This window comes from Phytophthora cinnamomi (assembly GCF_018691715.1).
Source record: "Phytophthora cinnamomi strain GKB4 chromosome Unknown Contig16, whole genome shotgun sequence".
Taxonomy (NCBI): Eukaryota; Oomycota; class Peronosporomycetes; order Peronosporales; family Peronosporaceae; genus Phytophthora; species Phytophthora cinnamomi.
This window is the reverse complement of record NW_027150949.1, coordinates 2,099,216-2,112,264: the sequence shown is the minus strand read 5'-3', so window position 1 is coordinate 2,112,264 and position 13,049 is coordinate 2,099,216. Positions and strand designations below refer to the sequence as shown.

At 55.3% G+C, this 13,049-nt stretch overlaps 2 protein-coding genes across 2 annotated transcripts; one reads left to right on the top strand and one right to left on the bottom strand.

Annotated features, from left to right (window-relative positions):
- Positions 1-726: 726 nt before the first annotated feature.
- On the bottom strand, positions 727-1,096 carry IUM83_02637 (Amino Acid/Auxin Permease (AAAP) Family; the record flags this gene model as incomplete). Its single annotated transcript, XM_067926576.1, has 2 exons — positions 727-868; positions 963-1,096. The coding sequence occupies 2 exons, from the start codon at positions 1,094-1,096 to the stop codon at positions 727-729; spliced, it is 276 nt and encodes a 91-aa protein (XP_067796625.1).
- A 64-nt stretch (positions 1,097-1,160) lies between these two features.
- IUM83_02636 (uncharacterized protein) lies at positions 1,161-1,721 on the top strand (the record flags this gene model as incomplete). Its single annotated transcript, XM_067926575.1, has 3 exons — positions 1,161-1,267; positions 1,341-1,527; positions 1,641-1,721. 3 exons carry the CDS (start codon positions 1,161-1,163, stop codon positions 1,719-1,721), a joined length of 375 nt encoding a protein of 124 aa, XP_067796550.1.
- Between the last annotated feature and the right edge of the window lie 11,328 nt (positions 1,722-13,049).

Genomic DNA, 13,049 nt, shown 5'->3' with positions numbered 1-13,049 from the left:
AGCTTACACTCAATGCGCTGAGCGACAGTCTCAAACGCAATTCCTAGTTCACATTTAAAACCAATTTCAAAACCAGTTAGTAGTTCAATCCATGCTCAGCCCCCTCCCCCTTGTTGTACGTACGAATTTGACTGCCGCTCTTTAGCACTGGCGCTTGCCCCTGCTGCTCTGCTTCGCCGCGCCGCGCCGCCCTTCAGGCGATCACTCCCTCCGGCGCCGGCGCGGTCGAGGTCTGCGCGCTGGTCGTGGCAGCACTGGCCCCGCTGCTCTGCTCCGCCGCGCCACCCTTCAGGCCATCACTCCCTCGGGCGCCGGCGCGGTCGACGTCCGTGTGGTGCCCCGCCCAGTGCGCTGGTGCCGCTGCGTTCTGTCGAATGGATTTTGTTTAAATGTGTGTTGTGCAAATGCGTTTTTTTTGTGATTTGAGTACGTGGATATGTGCTGTTATCCGGAAGTCCAAACTTCAGATAGTTGACATGTTAGCGTGACGGGCGAGGGATGGGGTGGGAACGAGGTGGGGGCCGCGTCTCCCTAAAACTTCCGATAACGATCTATATCAGTTAATAACGAGTAATCCAAGCATCCCACGAGTTAAGCGAGAGCGCTGCTCGCACGAAAACGATAAAATCACAGACGGAAAACGGGCAGCGCGTCATTTTTACAGACCACGAAGGAGCTTACACCAATGCATCAACACCAGAAATCCGCTTCGACTACCCAACCAGTTCAAGCAGCCTTGTTCTGGGCGGCAACAGCGACGATCACCATGAGGACGATGATGGTGATACGCAGCGCAATGTAGCGCACCGCGTTCTTGACGCCCTTGCACGGTCGCGGAGCTGCTCCTCCGTGATCTCCTCGTTGAACTCTAGAGCGGCACGAAGGTGGGACATCCGGCCATCAGACTTCTCAAGCAGACTGGGGCGACCAGGCATCTCCTGAGCGTGATGACCTGCACGTACGATTGTTTGTCCTGCGGCTCCAGATCCTGGTCGATGATCTCTTGGTCCTGCTCGGCGTCAAGGCGGATGATGGGCGCCGTCTTGTGCATGCCCAGCACCAGGCGCTCAGTCGTGTAGAACGCCGGCATCATCATGGTCGAGAAGGCGATAGAGATGTGAACTTGAATGAACAGGTAGGTCATCACCACAGCGCCACGGTTGGCGCTGAAGCTCTACACGTTCGTCAAGAGCTACTGCCCAGGCTCCGCGGTGCTCTTCGGGCTGGGCGGCCACAGCGACTTCGCCGTGGAGAAGCGCTGGAGCACGTGCTGACGTCGCTGCAGAAGCTCGTGGTGAACCGCCAGACAACGCGGCGGTGTGCTCCATCGTGGCCGGCAGCGTGACGCAGCTGGTGGCGGACATCATGCTGGGCGGCGTGAACGACAAGCGCCACCCGCTGAACAGGCTGTGCGGGCTCGGCGGTAGCGGCAGTCTTGTGGGCAGCTTGCGCGACAGTGTGTGCTCGTCCACGTCGGTGACGTCGGACGAAGGCGACGAGCTGGCGGATGAGGCGCAGGATGCCCGAGTCTGGGCGGCGAGGCATTCGGAGCTTCGCCGTCGCCGTCCGAGACGGACAGCTCGTCAAGCCGCCGTAGTAGTGTGTTGAGCTACACGACGACGCTTTCATGCGGTCACCAGTTCCACGACGAATGCATCGTACCGAAGCTGAATGAGGAGATGCGATGCCCCACGTGCCACCCGGAGGTCGACCAGTTCTAAGGAGCTGACGGAGTAAATCTTCTAGAGTTATTTATTTATGCGTGCACAGCGCATGCCGAAGCTATGTCAGCAACAGCGATATCTTCTTTTGAGCATTGAGTTGTGCTGAAACAATCCTGGAAGAGTACTTCCAGTAATATACTGTCAAGGATCACGAAAGCGCACGGTACGATCACTCACACCCCCATTTGGGACACCATGGTGAAGTAGCGACCCCACTTGCCGAAAGCCCACTCACCGAGGTCGCCGTACGTCTTGACTGAGGACGGAGCGGCCAACATTCCCATGGGCAGCTTCATGGCGGCGTACGTGTTGACGAACATTATGAAGCCCAATGAAACTGTAACATACACGGGTCCGGCACGAGAACGCGTGACGCACGACCAACAGTACGATCACTACACAACAAATCCGCGGTAGCACATCAAATGTGCGAAAATGGCACACGCTGTGGTGGCAACACAAAACGATTGCATGGTTTTGGAATCTGTCCGCGTTTTGTCGAGATGCACGGCCAGGGCGAGATTAGGTTTGTCCGAGCCAACCAGCGCTCGAGAAGGCAACATGTCTCAATTTGGAGATGCACGGACGCAATTCAACCCCCCCCCCCCCCTTCGGCAAGAACACGAACGTACATGCCGCAGCAGATTGCTTAGCAGCGTATGGCTCTCGGCGTCGACGGAGTCCGCGCGGACGTGGTGCTCGACGGAATGAAATCGTTTGAGATAACCAAGAGCAACAAGATGGCCTGTACGACCTGCTCAGACATCGAGCCGCACCAAATGCGTTACCGACTGATGGAGTGCAGCTCGCATTCCTGTGCGTCTGCTTGCGAGTTCGCTTGCTCCTGGCGGGGGAAGATGGTAGCATGCCTTAAGAACGAAGCAATCTCTATCTACACGGTAGGAGAGCACACGACGGAGGCCACCTCCCCCAAAAAGAAGAAACTGACGGCAACGCAAAAGGCATTCTGTCGCGACTAAGCGGAACACCATCTCCGCCCAATGCGGATTCGTCATGCGATGTCGCGTAGATTTGATACGCCGCTAGAAGACCTTCCAGCAATCAATACCGTCCAGAACTTTGTGAACCATCACGCGCGCACGCACCTGGGGAACATCGACCGTGTGGACGATGTGAGAGAATGAATTCATGCCCATGCATACACTGCATGACATGTACGACTTACACTTTGTGCGCAGTGAAAGCTCGTATCTCTGGATGCGAGACCATGTTGTCGCCGAGTGGTTGGACTACCCTGGTCTTAACTCTTTTGCGCAGTATATGTGGTCGCAGTGGCTTATTAGTTCATTCAGCGCATGGCAACTCTACTTAACCCCGGTAGGGATTGCATCCACTAATAATCCGGCGGAGTCATTCAACACGCTACTCAAGCGTGACTACACTTTGAGACGACGGCTCAAAATGGGCACTTTGCTGAAAGAGCTACTACACTGCTGCGAAGACCAGTCCTCCAACCCGCGACCGTTCCGCTTCGACGTCGTTCCAAGCGGCGACCCTCGTTCGACGTGTATCCGATCTAGAGAATCTTTTAGGGGCGAACGAAGTCACCCCGATCGATAATCTGGGTACTGGACGCATGCACGTTTACTCACTTCTCGCCAAACGAATCGTAGTCGCACCAAACAAGCGGTCTGAACTGGGCATCGCCGTGTCGGCTCAAATGGGCATCAACTACGCTCGCATGGAAGTGGAGGGGCAACCATGCGGCGGGTGGGTAGTGGATATGTACCAGATGTTGTGTAGATGCAATTACTTCTGCGCATTCGGAGATTGTATCCACGTTCTATTCGCAATGCAGTCGTGTGACCACTTGGACAGCCAAGGGCGAGAGGTTTTGGTGAGCAGGAAGAAGCGCAAACGTGGGGGTGGTGGTTCGGACGAGAGGGTGACCAACCTTGGTGGTAGACCCGTGATGGTGGGGCCGGCCCTTACTTTCTGAGGTTCCAGCGCTATCGCACGACCGAAACCTGCTTTCATATGCGTGTTACCATGTTGACTAGGTTTGGCGTGCACTTTTGCACTAGCGGGATTGTTATGAATGTGTATCCTCGCGTGGAAACGTAGGGAGACGTGTTGGCAAACAAGTTAATGATTTATTTTTCTTTAACTTGTCTTTATTCTTTGTGCTGATTGGTAAACTAGATCTCGACTGCTGGCTGCTACTACAATCAAGTCCAACATCATATGCAGGTAGATACTGGTCAACACAGGTTACTCTCCATCACTGGTCTGCTCCACCCAACAATCGTCGCACGCGCACTTGAACCAGATTTGGTTGCCCTAGTTCACTGTTAGCTGTGCTCCAGCGTTCACACTTTTGATCATTACTGCCATCACTTCCACTGTCGACCGATTTTGCATTTCGACGAAGGCTACGTTAGGGTCACACGCGTGGCTTATGAAGCGGGTGATAGATCCACACTCCAGGGCTTCGATGTAAACAAACTTCCCGTCCACTGAACGCTCGTTCAGCAGCATAGTGTAGCCGCTGTTCTGCTTCTTCGCCTCTGCGGGTTGCCCTTTCACGAGCGCTGGGTGTAACGGGGTTACAAACACAAGTGGCTTGTAGCCACTTGTGAATTTAACAGATAGGTTATCTGTTAAAGGTTTTGGATGCTTCCTCACACTGGTGTAAGACACACCAATGGATACATTGAAGTGGGCCACCTCAATGAGTGGTCCACACCTACCCAAAGATCCTATTGGTAGAAAGCAGCATTTTTCTACCAATTAGAGTCATGCATATTGGCGGGGCTCTGACAGCCAGCCGCTGTCAACCCTTTCATAGATGATAAACAGTTTTAGCAGCTTTTAGAGGAAGATCAATTTACAAACAATACAGTTCTCATTTTACCTAATCTAAGTCACTTGGAATCCTTTCTTACTGAACTTATATTTGTGTATTCAAATATAATTAACCTAAGTAATTACTAAGTACTTACGCTTCCCATACACGTAGCGCAACGTGTAAGCAAAAGTAGTGAGTCAAGTTAGACCCACTACACCTGGTAGCACTTTGTAGTTCGTCCAACGACCGACTGCTTGACGTTCGTACGCGGTGTACGAACGCGGAGCCGAGAACCACATGAGCACGGAGGTGCCCATGGAGAGCTCCAACACGCCTCCAACGCATGTTGCACGTGTTGACTGCCCCCACCTGTCTGACCCAGAGTGGGAAGCCCTCCAACGACTGTCAACAGTCATTGGAGAAGCGGCGATAGCTACAATGCTGCGTACGCTATCTCCGACGGAGCAACATGGTGTTGCTCTGGGGTTCATCATGAAGGAGCAGCGTGACGCTGCTTCCTCAGTGACGGCGTCGTCAGGGACGACACCGCGTGCTCAGCCATTAAAGTTGAGCGTAAGCAATTACGTGGGAAGAGAGGGCGAGCCTCTGCTCCGATGGCTTGTCGAACTCGACACAGCCATAGCGGCTCGACGTATCGTCGACCCGCTGTCGAAGGTCGCGTTCGCCATGTCCTGCCTTGGCGGACGCGCAAGGAGTTGGGCGTATGGACGCCGACTCTCCGATCCTACGTGCTTCAGCACGTACGAAGTATTCAAAGAGGAGCTCAGACAAGCGTTTGAGCCCCCGCAAAACGAGTTCCGGTCGAGGGCGGAGTTCCTCGACCTTCAGCAGGGTAAGCATGACGTCCATGCTTACGCACAACGCGCACGATACTTGGTCTCAAATATCGTGACCAATCCAATTGACGAGGCGACTAAGGTCGTCACGTTCATGAAGGGACTTAGAGATGGGCCCGTGAAGACCTATCTCTTCCGAGAGTACCCGAGTACTCTCGAAGCTGCAATCACCCTTGCCATGCGAGAAGCGTTTAGCCTGCGGCAGGCTAAACTCCATGCAAATGCGCCGAGACCGCTACCGCGCCCGGTAGCGAGGACGGGAGGTCCAGAACCAATGGACCTCTCGAACGCAACAACTGCTGGTTACCAGCAGCAGGGAGGTAACGTGCGATGCTTCCGTTGCGGAAGGATCGGTCACTTTGCACGGGAGTGCACAGCTCCCATGCCCCCTGGAGGTGGCCGTCGTGGCGATGCTAGGCATCGCCGCGGACCAACACAAAACGCGAACATCCAGTAGGCGCGGGGCGCCCTACTGGTAATGCAGTCGCGCGTGCCGACATCGGGCACGCGACACTGAGGACTGCAGCCCCCAGTGAGACCAGCTCTCACTGCAAGAAACAAGATGACAGGCCGAACCTAGTCATCTTGAAGGTTTATTCGAAGAGAGCGAGTGACTCTCTTCGAGCTTTGGTAGATTCAGGCGCGTCGAACAACTTTGTTCGACTACGAAGCCTGTCGAGACTTGACTTCGAGGAAGTAAATGTACCTCGAAGTCTTCTGGAGGTACGACCGGCAACAGGTGCCATCGTGAAGACCGAGAAGCGCGTCGTGAACGTGCGCTTCTCGTACAAACAACGAGTGTTTGTCGAACGCTTTATCGTCCTGGACCTGGACGATAAGTTCGACGTAGTAATGGGCATGCCGTGGCTTGCACGGCATGATCTGGTGATAGACTGGAAGAAGCGCACGCTCGTGCGCTTCGGACGCGACAGCGGAACAGAGAGCGATGGCCCTGTTACCGCAGCGCACGCACCAGCAGGTGCGCGTGGCTCACCAGTCGAGACAGCGCTTTATGCCGCTGTCGCGGAGTGCCCAAGAAGTGCGCGAGGGCGCGCACAAGTAAGACCCACGTCGGCAATGCTGCCGACGTCGGAAGAAAAAGATGTGTTGGTTCCGGGAACCAACACCCACGTTCAAGCGTGTAAGGGACAGTCCCTGACCCGAAGCGGTCAGGTCGACAACGACGCGTCGGCTCCGGGAGCCGACGCACCCTCGGTCATGAGAGGCTCCGCCAATAATTGGCGTCGAGGTGACGAAGGCGTGTCAACTCCGGGAGTTGACGCTGCAAACAGTGCGGACGGTTGCAAACGTACCGCACTGACGCAATTTGCATGCTGTCGTGCAGCCGGGCTGCACGACGAAGCGCCATGCGGTCAAGCCGGGCTTGATACCGCGCGCCCGCGGACAGGGTCCGCCGGCGAACAACTGTCCACGGCCGGGCCTGGACCAGAAGACGCCGATACCGCGAAAAGATGTTATCATCGATTCGATGGCCGGGAGCACCGTTTACAGTGCTCTCGACTTGCGAGATGGATTCTACCAAATCCTAATGCGTGAGAGGGATATCCCTCTCACGGCAGTGAGCACGCCAAGCGGCATGCTCTGGGAATGGCTAGTAATGCCACAGGGGCTTAAGAACGCCCCTGCGACTTTCAACAGGTGCGTAACGCACTTGTTGCGCTCGGTGCGCGACTTCGCGCCGCGCTATTTCGATGATGTATTCATCCACAGCCGAGCTGTGGACGGGAAGACAGACGTAGAGATGCACAGGGTGCATCTCCGGAAGCTACTTGAGCTTATGCGAAAGCATAAGCTCTACGCGAATCTGAAGAAGTGTATCTTCGGGGCGAGCGAGATGCCCGTCCTCGGGTGTCTCGTCGGAAAGAATGGCGTTCGCCCTGACCCGGAAAAGGTCAGAGTGGTTAACGAATGACCAACGCCTTCAAGTGTCAAGGAACGGAGGCAGTTCCTTGGCTTGGCCACGTACTTGTGCAAGTACGTGGAGGATTATGCGGGCAAGATCCGCCCGCTGTCACAGCTTCTTAAGAAAGAAGCTGTGTGGAATTAGACAACCGATTGCCAAAAGGCATTCGAAGCAGTCAAGCGGGGCTTGACTGAGGCGCCGATCTTGGCAGTGGCTGACCAAGATCGCCCATTTCACGTAGTGTGTGACGCATCCGATTTCGCGATCGGATGCGCGTTGATGCAGCACGATCACGAGGGCCGTGATCGTGTCGTCTACTACCAATCGCGTCAGCTGAAGCCAGCTGAGCGCAACTATCCGGTGCATGACAAGGAACTCCTTGCCATGAAGTATGCACTCGCAAAGTTCCGAGTGTATTTGCTTGGGAGTAGACCATTTGTGGTCTACACCGACCATGCATCACTGCGCACCGCAGTGAAGTCGCCACACATATCACAAAGAATGGCGAGATGGCTCTCATTCTTTGCGGAGTATAACTTCCGGGTCGAATACAAACCCGGAAGATTGAATGTAGTGGCCGACGCGTTATCACGTCGGCCGGACTACGCAGAAGCTGCTGACGTCAATGCCATTGACGCCATGCGATCGAGCAAACCCACATCGTCTCTATTGGACGATGTGAAGGCCGTGTACGCGCACGACGCGGACGCGAAGCTCTTGCTGGCCTATGGCACAGCGCCTTCTGACAAGTCCCGTCAGAAGCTGTAGTGGGTCTAACCTGACTCACTACTTTAGCTTACACGTTGCGCAACGTGTATGAGGAAGTGTAAGTACTTAGTAATTACTTCGGTTAATTATATTAGAATACACAAATATAATTCAAATCAGATAAGACTCCAAGTGACTTAGATTAGGTAAAATGAGAACTGTATTGTTTGTAAATTGATCTTCCTCTAAAATCTGCTAAAACTGTTTATCATCTATGAAAGGGTTGACAGCGGCTGGCTGTCAGAGCACCGCTAATATGCATGACTCTGATTGGTAGAAAGATGCTGCTTTCTACCAATAGGATTTTTGGGTATGTGTGGACCACTCATTGTGGTGGTCCACTTCAATGTATCCATTGGTGTGTCTTACACCAAGGTGAGGAAGTATCCAAAACTTTTAACAGATAACCTATCTGTTAAATTCACAAGTGGCTTGCAGCCACTTGTGCGTGTAACCCCGTTACACCATCCCCCCCTTAAGGTTAGACGCGCGGGGTCCCCGCACGTCAATCTTTTGGAATTGACCATTCGTCAATTCTCCGCGTTTGGAGAAGAAATCCGCGCTCATTCAACGATGAACGCGCCTCAGAAGAAGTCCGCAAAGTCGGTGGGGAGTCATCTCTCCATCGACGACTACTTCGAACGCCAGAAGGTGAAGTACGGCGACGTCGTCGACTTCGACGACGACGATGAAGACATGTAGGGCGAGGAGGACTCGCCCTCAAAGCGTAAAGACTCAGTGTCGAGCGAATCGCTCGACCCTCACGCCAAGAACGTTCGCCCGCGTGAAGGGGACGAATCGGACGCTTCGAGTTCGAAGCGTTCGCGTACTGAGAGCGATACCCCACTCGCTTCCGCTGGGGCTCCCAGTACTCCGCGCGCTGCTGCTGCAGCGCGTGATGTCAAAGCTCAAGGCTCTCCGCGCGCTGCAGGCGCAGCGCGCGATCCATGGATGCCGTCCGCGTTCGAGATCGCGGACCGGTATGGGAACTCGGTACCTCCGAATGAGGTGCCGCTGTACGTATGCAGCGCCATCAAAGATGACGCTGTGGCTGCCGAGCTGCACTTTGATGCGGAAACGCATCAAAGGCGCGATTACTACATCGGACTCTTTCATGAGCTCCGATGGTTTCAAAGCAAGAAGACCTCTTCTCGCAGCAAAGTGCCCGAATGGCAGGCACTTTGTCAAAGCTGGAACGCCTTTGTTGAAAACTTCAACAAGAGGCCGAGTGCTTACCGTGATCGGATTAAGCAAGCGCGTGATCGCTTCGAGACGTACTCGAAGCGTGGAAAGCTGGAGCAACTTCATGTTGCTGCTGAGGAGGCAAATGTGCCGTGCGCTGTGCCCGAGGGCTTTCAGTGCACGAAGTGCTTCCCAGGCGCGGTCCGCTTGAGCGACCGCGACCTGAACGGGTACACGTCGTTCCGTGTGCCCGAGAGTCTCAAAGAGCTCCGTGCTAAGTTCTTAGCACGTGAGGGTTCGGGCGCTAGCGATGACCGCAGCGCTCGTACTACTTCCGCTGCACCAGCGCGTACTGTTCCTCGTACGCACTCACCATTTCCGGAACGTCCTCCAGCAAGACGTTCCGCGGCTCCCATGTATCTCGATGGGGAGGAAATCCTCTCCAACGAATACGAAAACGAGCCCCTTGAGGGTTCGTTTTCGGGATACTACGGTCAACAATCCGCTCAACAATCCAGCGGGTTGAGCCGCGGGCGTCACGGATCGGCGGTGGCGGGGGTGGGAACACGCCCCGGGTATGATCAGCCCCGGGCTGATCAGTATGCGCCTCTCCACGACCGGGTGACCGTCGTGGAGCGTCTGCAGGGCGCTGAGTTCGCCGCCCTGAAACAGGAGCTGGCGAACCAGAAGGCCCAAGTCGCGGCGGTCTCGCAGACCGCCTCGAATATCCAGGTCGAGCTGGGGACCCAGATGAAGGGGTTGCTCCAGCGCGTCCGCGCGCTGGAGGAGAGGCTGCTCGTCGCCGAGGCCAAGGCTTCCGCTTCTGCCTCGGCTCCTGCCGAGGCTTCGGGTCAGCCGAGTTAGACGGCTCGTGCTGCAGGTATGGCTTCAGCCGTCCGACGTAAAAGGTCGTATGGAGGCGCATGCTAGACGGTATGTCTAGCGTGTATGCGTTGCCGTGCCGTGCCAACACCGTGAACGGCCCGATGAAGCGCGGAGCAAGCTTGCTTGCTCCGAAATCCGAAACTGCATGTCTAGGCAGGTTTTGTGTAGCTAACAAAACTAATGAACCAACTTTAAATCCATTTGTGTTGCCTCTGCCCGCATTGTCTGCGTTCAGCTTCTGTTGATCAACAGAAGCTGCTATTGTGTCTTGGACAAACCGAGTCACGGCTTGTCTTTTGGTAAGGAAGTTGATTGCATCCGAGCTGAGGTCATCCAGCTTGCTCTCCGCTAGAGGGCCGGCCTCTGCGTGGTTCTTTGCGGTGTCTGCGCCCTGCGCAGACCCGTGGTCGTTGTCCTTGTTGGTGGAGGAGTCTGTGTCCTGCGCAGACTCATGTGGTTTATCCATTGTTGCAGCTGACACTGTGCAAGTGTCAGCGGTTTTCTGCGGCTGTATTGCAGTCGTAGATCCTCCCCCACTTAAAGTGGGAGCCATCACTCCGAGTAAACTCGGTAGACGTGGATGCCGCATGGCATTCACGTAGAACGGTGTATGCCCGGTCGAGGCATGCACTGAGTTATTGATGGCAAACTCTGCTATCGATAAGCACTCGCTCCAGTATTGGAACGAGTGAGCGTAGCTCTTCAAAATGTCGACGAGCACGCGATTCACGCGCTCGGTTTGACCGTCCGTCTGCGGATGATCCGCAGTCGACATGGAAAGCTGGCTCCCAAGAAGTGTAAACACTTCTTGCCACAGGTGCGCTGTGAAGCGCGGGTCTCTGTCCGACATGATGTCGGTAGGCATGCCGTGGTGTTTGAACACCATGTCGACGAACAGACGGGCCCTCTGCTTCGCGGTCACCTCTGCCGGCACCGCAGCAAGATGTACCATCTTGCTGAAGCGGTCGACGATGACCACAACACCGGTATTCCCTCCGCTGTCCGGGGGAAGACCAAAGACGAAGTCCAAAGACATGGACTTCCAACACTCCGACGGAGTCGGTAGTGATTGTAAAGGAGCCTGCGCGAATGGCGCAGGCTTTACGCGTTGGCATACCTCGCAAGCACGGATGTACTTGCGCACCCACTTGTACTGGTGGTGCCAGTAGAAGTCGCGCGTGAGAAGGACGTATGTCTTCTCACGTCCGAGATGTCCCGCAGACGGGGCATCGTGATATTCGTACATGATCCTGAGTCGCAGGTCATGGTCATTCGGCACGACAACGCGATCCGCGTTGTCGTCGACTGCATTGTAAAGCAGTAGTCCTTCGTGCACACGAAAGCGGTGTGCACGCGCTCGAAGGTGCTTGGGCAGCTTCTGACGGGACTTGTCAGAAGGCGCTGTGCCATAGGCCAGCAAGAGCTTCGCGTCCGCGTCGTGCGCGTACACGGCCTTCACATCGTCCAACAGAGACGATGTGGGTTTGCTCGATCGCATGGCGTCAATGGCATTGACGTCAACAGCTTCTGCATAGTCCGGCCGACGTGATAACGCGTCGGCCACTACATTCAATCTTCCGGGTTTGTATTCGACCCGGAAGTTATACTCCGCAAAGAATGAGAGCCATCTCGCCATTCTTTGTGATATGTGTGGCGACTTCACTGCGGTGCGCAGTGATGCATGGTCGGTGTAGACCACAAATGGTCTACTCCCAAGCAAATACACTCGGAACTTTGCGAGTGCATACTTCATGGCAAGGAGTTCCTTGTCATGCACCGGATAGTTGCGCTCAGCTGGCTTCAGCTGACGCGATTGGTAGTAGACGACACGATCACGGCCCTCGTGATCGTGCTGCATCAACGCGCATCCGATCGCGAAATCGGATGCGTCACACACTACGTGAAATGGGCGATCTTGGTCAGCCACTGCCAAGATCGGCGCCTCAGTCAAGCCCCGCTTGACTGCTTCGAATGCCTTTTGGCAATCGGTTGTCTAATTCCACACAGCTTCTTTCTTAAGAAGCTGTGACAGCGGGCGGATCTTGCCCGCATAATCCTCCACGTACTTGCACAAGTACGTGGCCAAGGAACTGCCTCCGTTCCTTGACACTTGAAGGCGTTGGTCATTCGTTAACCACTCTGACCTTTTCCGGGTCAGGGCGAACGCCATTCTTTCCGACGAGACACCCGAGGACGGGCATCTCGCTCGCCCCGAAGATACACTTCTTCAGATTCGCGTAGAGCTTATGCTTTCGCATAAGCTCAAGTAGCTTCCGGAGATGCACCCTGTGCATCTCTACGTCTGTCTTCCCGTCCACAGCTCGGCTGTGGATGAATACATCATCGAAATAGCGCGGCGCGAAGTCGCGCACCGAGCGCAACAAGTGCGTTACGCACCTGTTGAAAGTCGCAGGGGCGTTCTTAAGCCCCTGTGGCATTACTAGCCATTCCCAGAGCATGCCGCTTGGCGTGCTCACTGCCGTGAGAGGGATATCCCTCTCACGCATTAGGATTTGGTAGAATCCATCTCGCAAGTCGAGAGCACTGTAAACGGTGCTCCCGGCCATCGAATCGATGATAACATCTTTTCGCGGTATCGGCGTCTTCTGGTCCAGGCCCGGCCGTGGACAGTTGTTCGCCGGCGGACCCTGTCCGCGGGCGCGCGGTATCAAGCCCGGCTTGACCGCATGGCGCTTCGTCGTGCAGCCCGGCTGCACGACAGCATGCAAAATTGCGTCAGTGCGGTACGTTTGCAACCGTCCGCACTGTTTGCAGCGTCAACTCCCGGAGTTGACACGCCTTCGTCACCTCGACGCCAATTATTGGCGGAGCCTCTCATGACCGAGGGTGCGTCGGCTCCCGGAGCCGACGCGTCGTTGTCGACCTGACCGCTTCGGGTC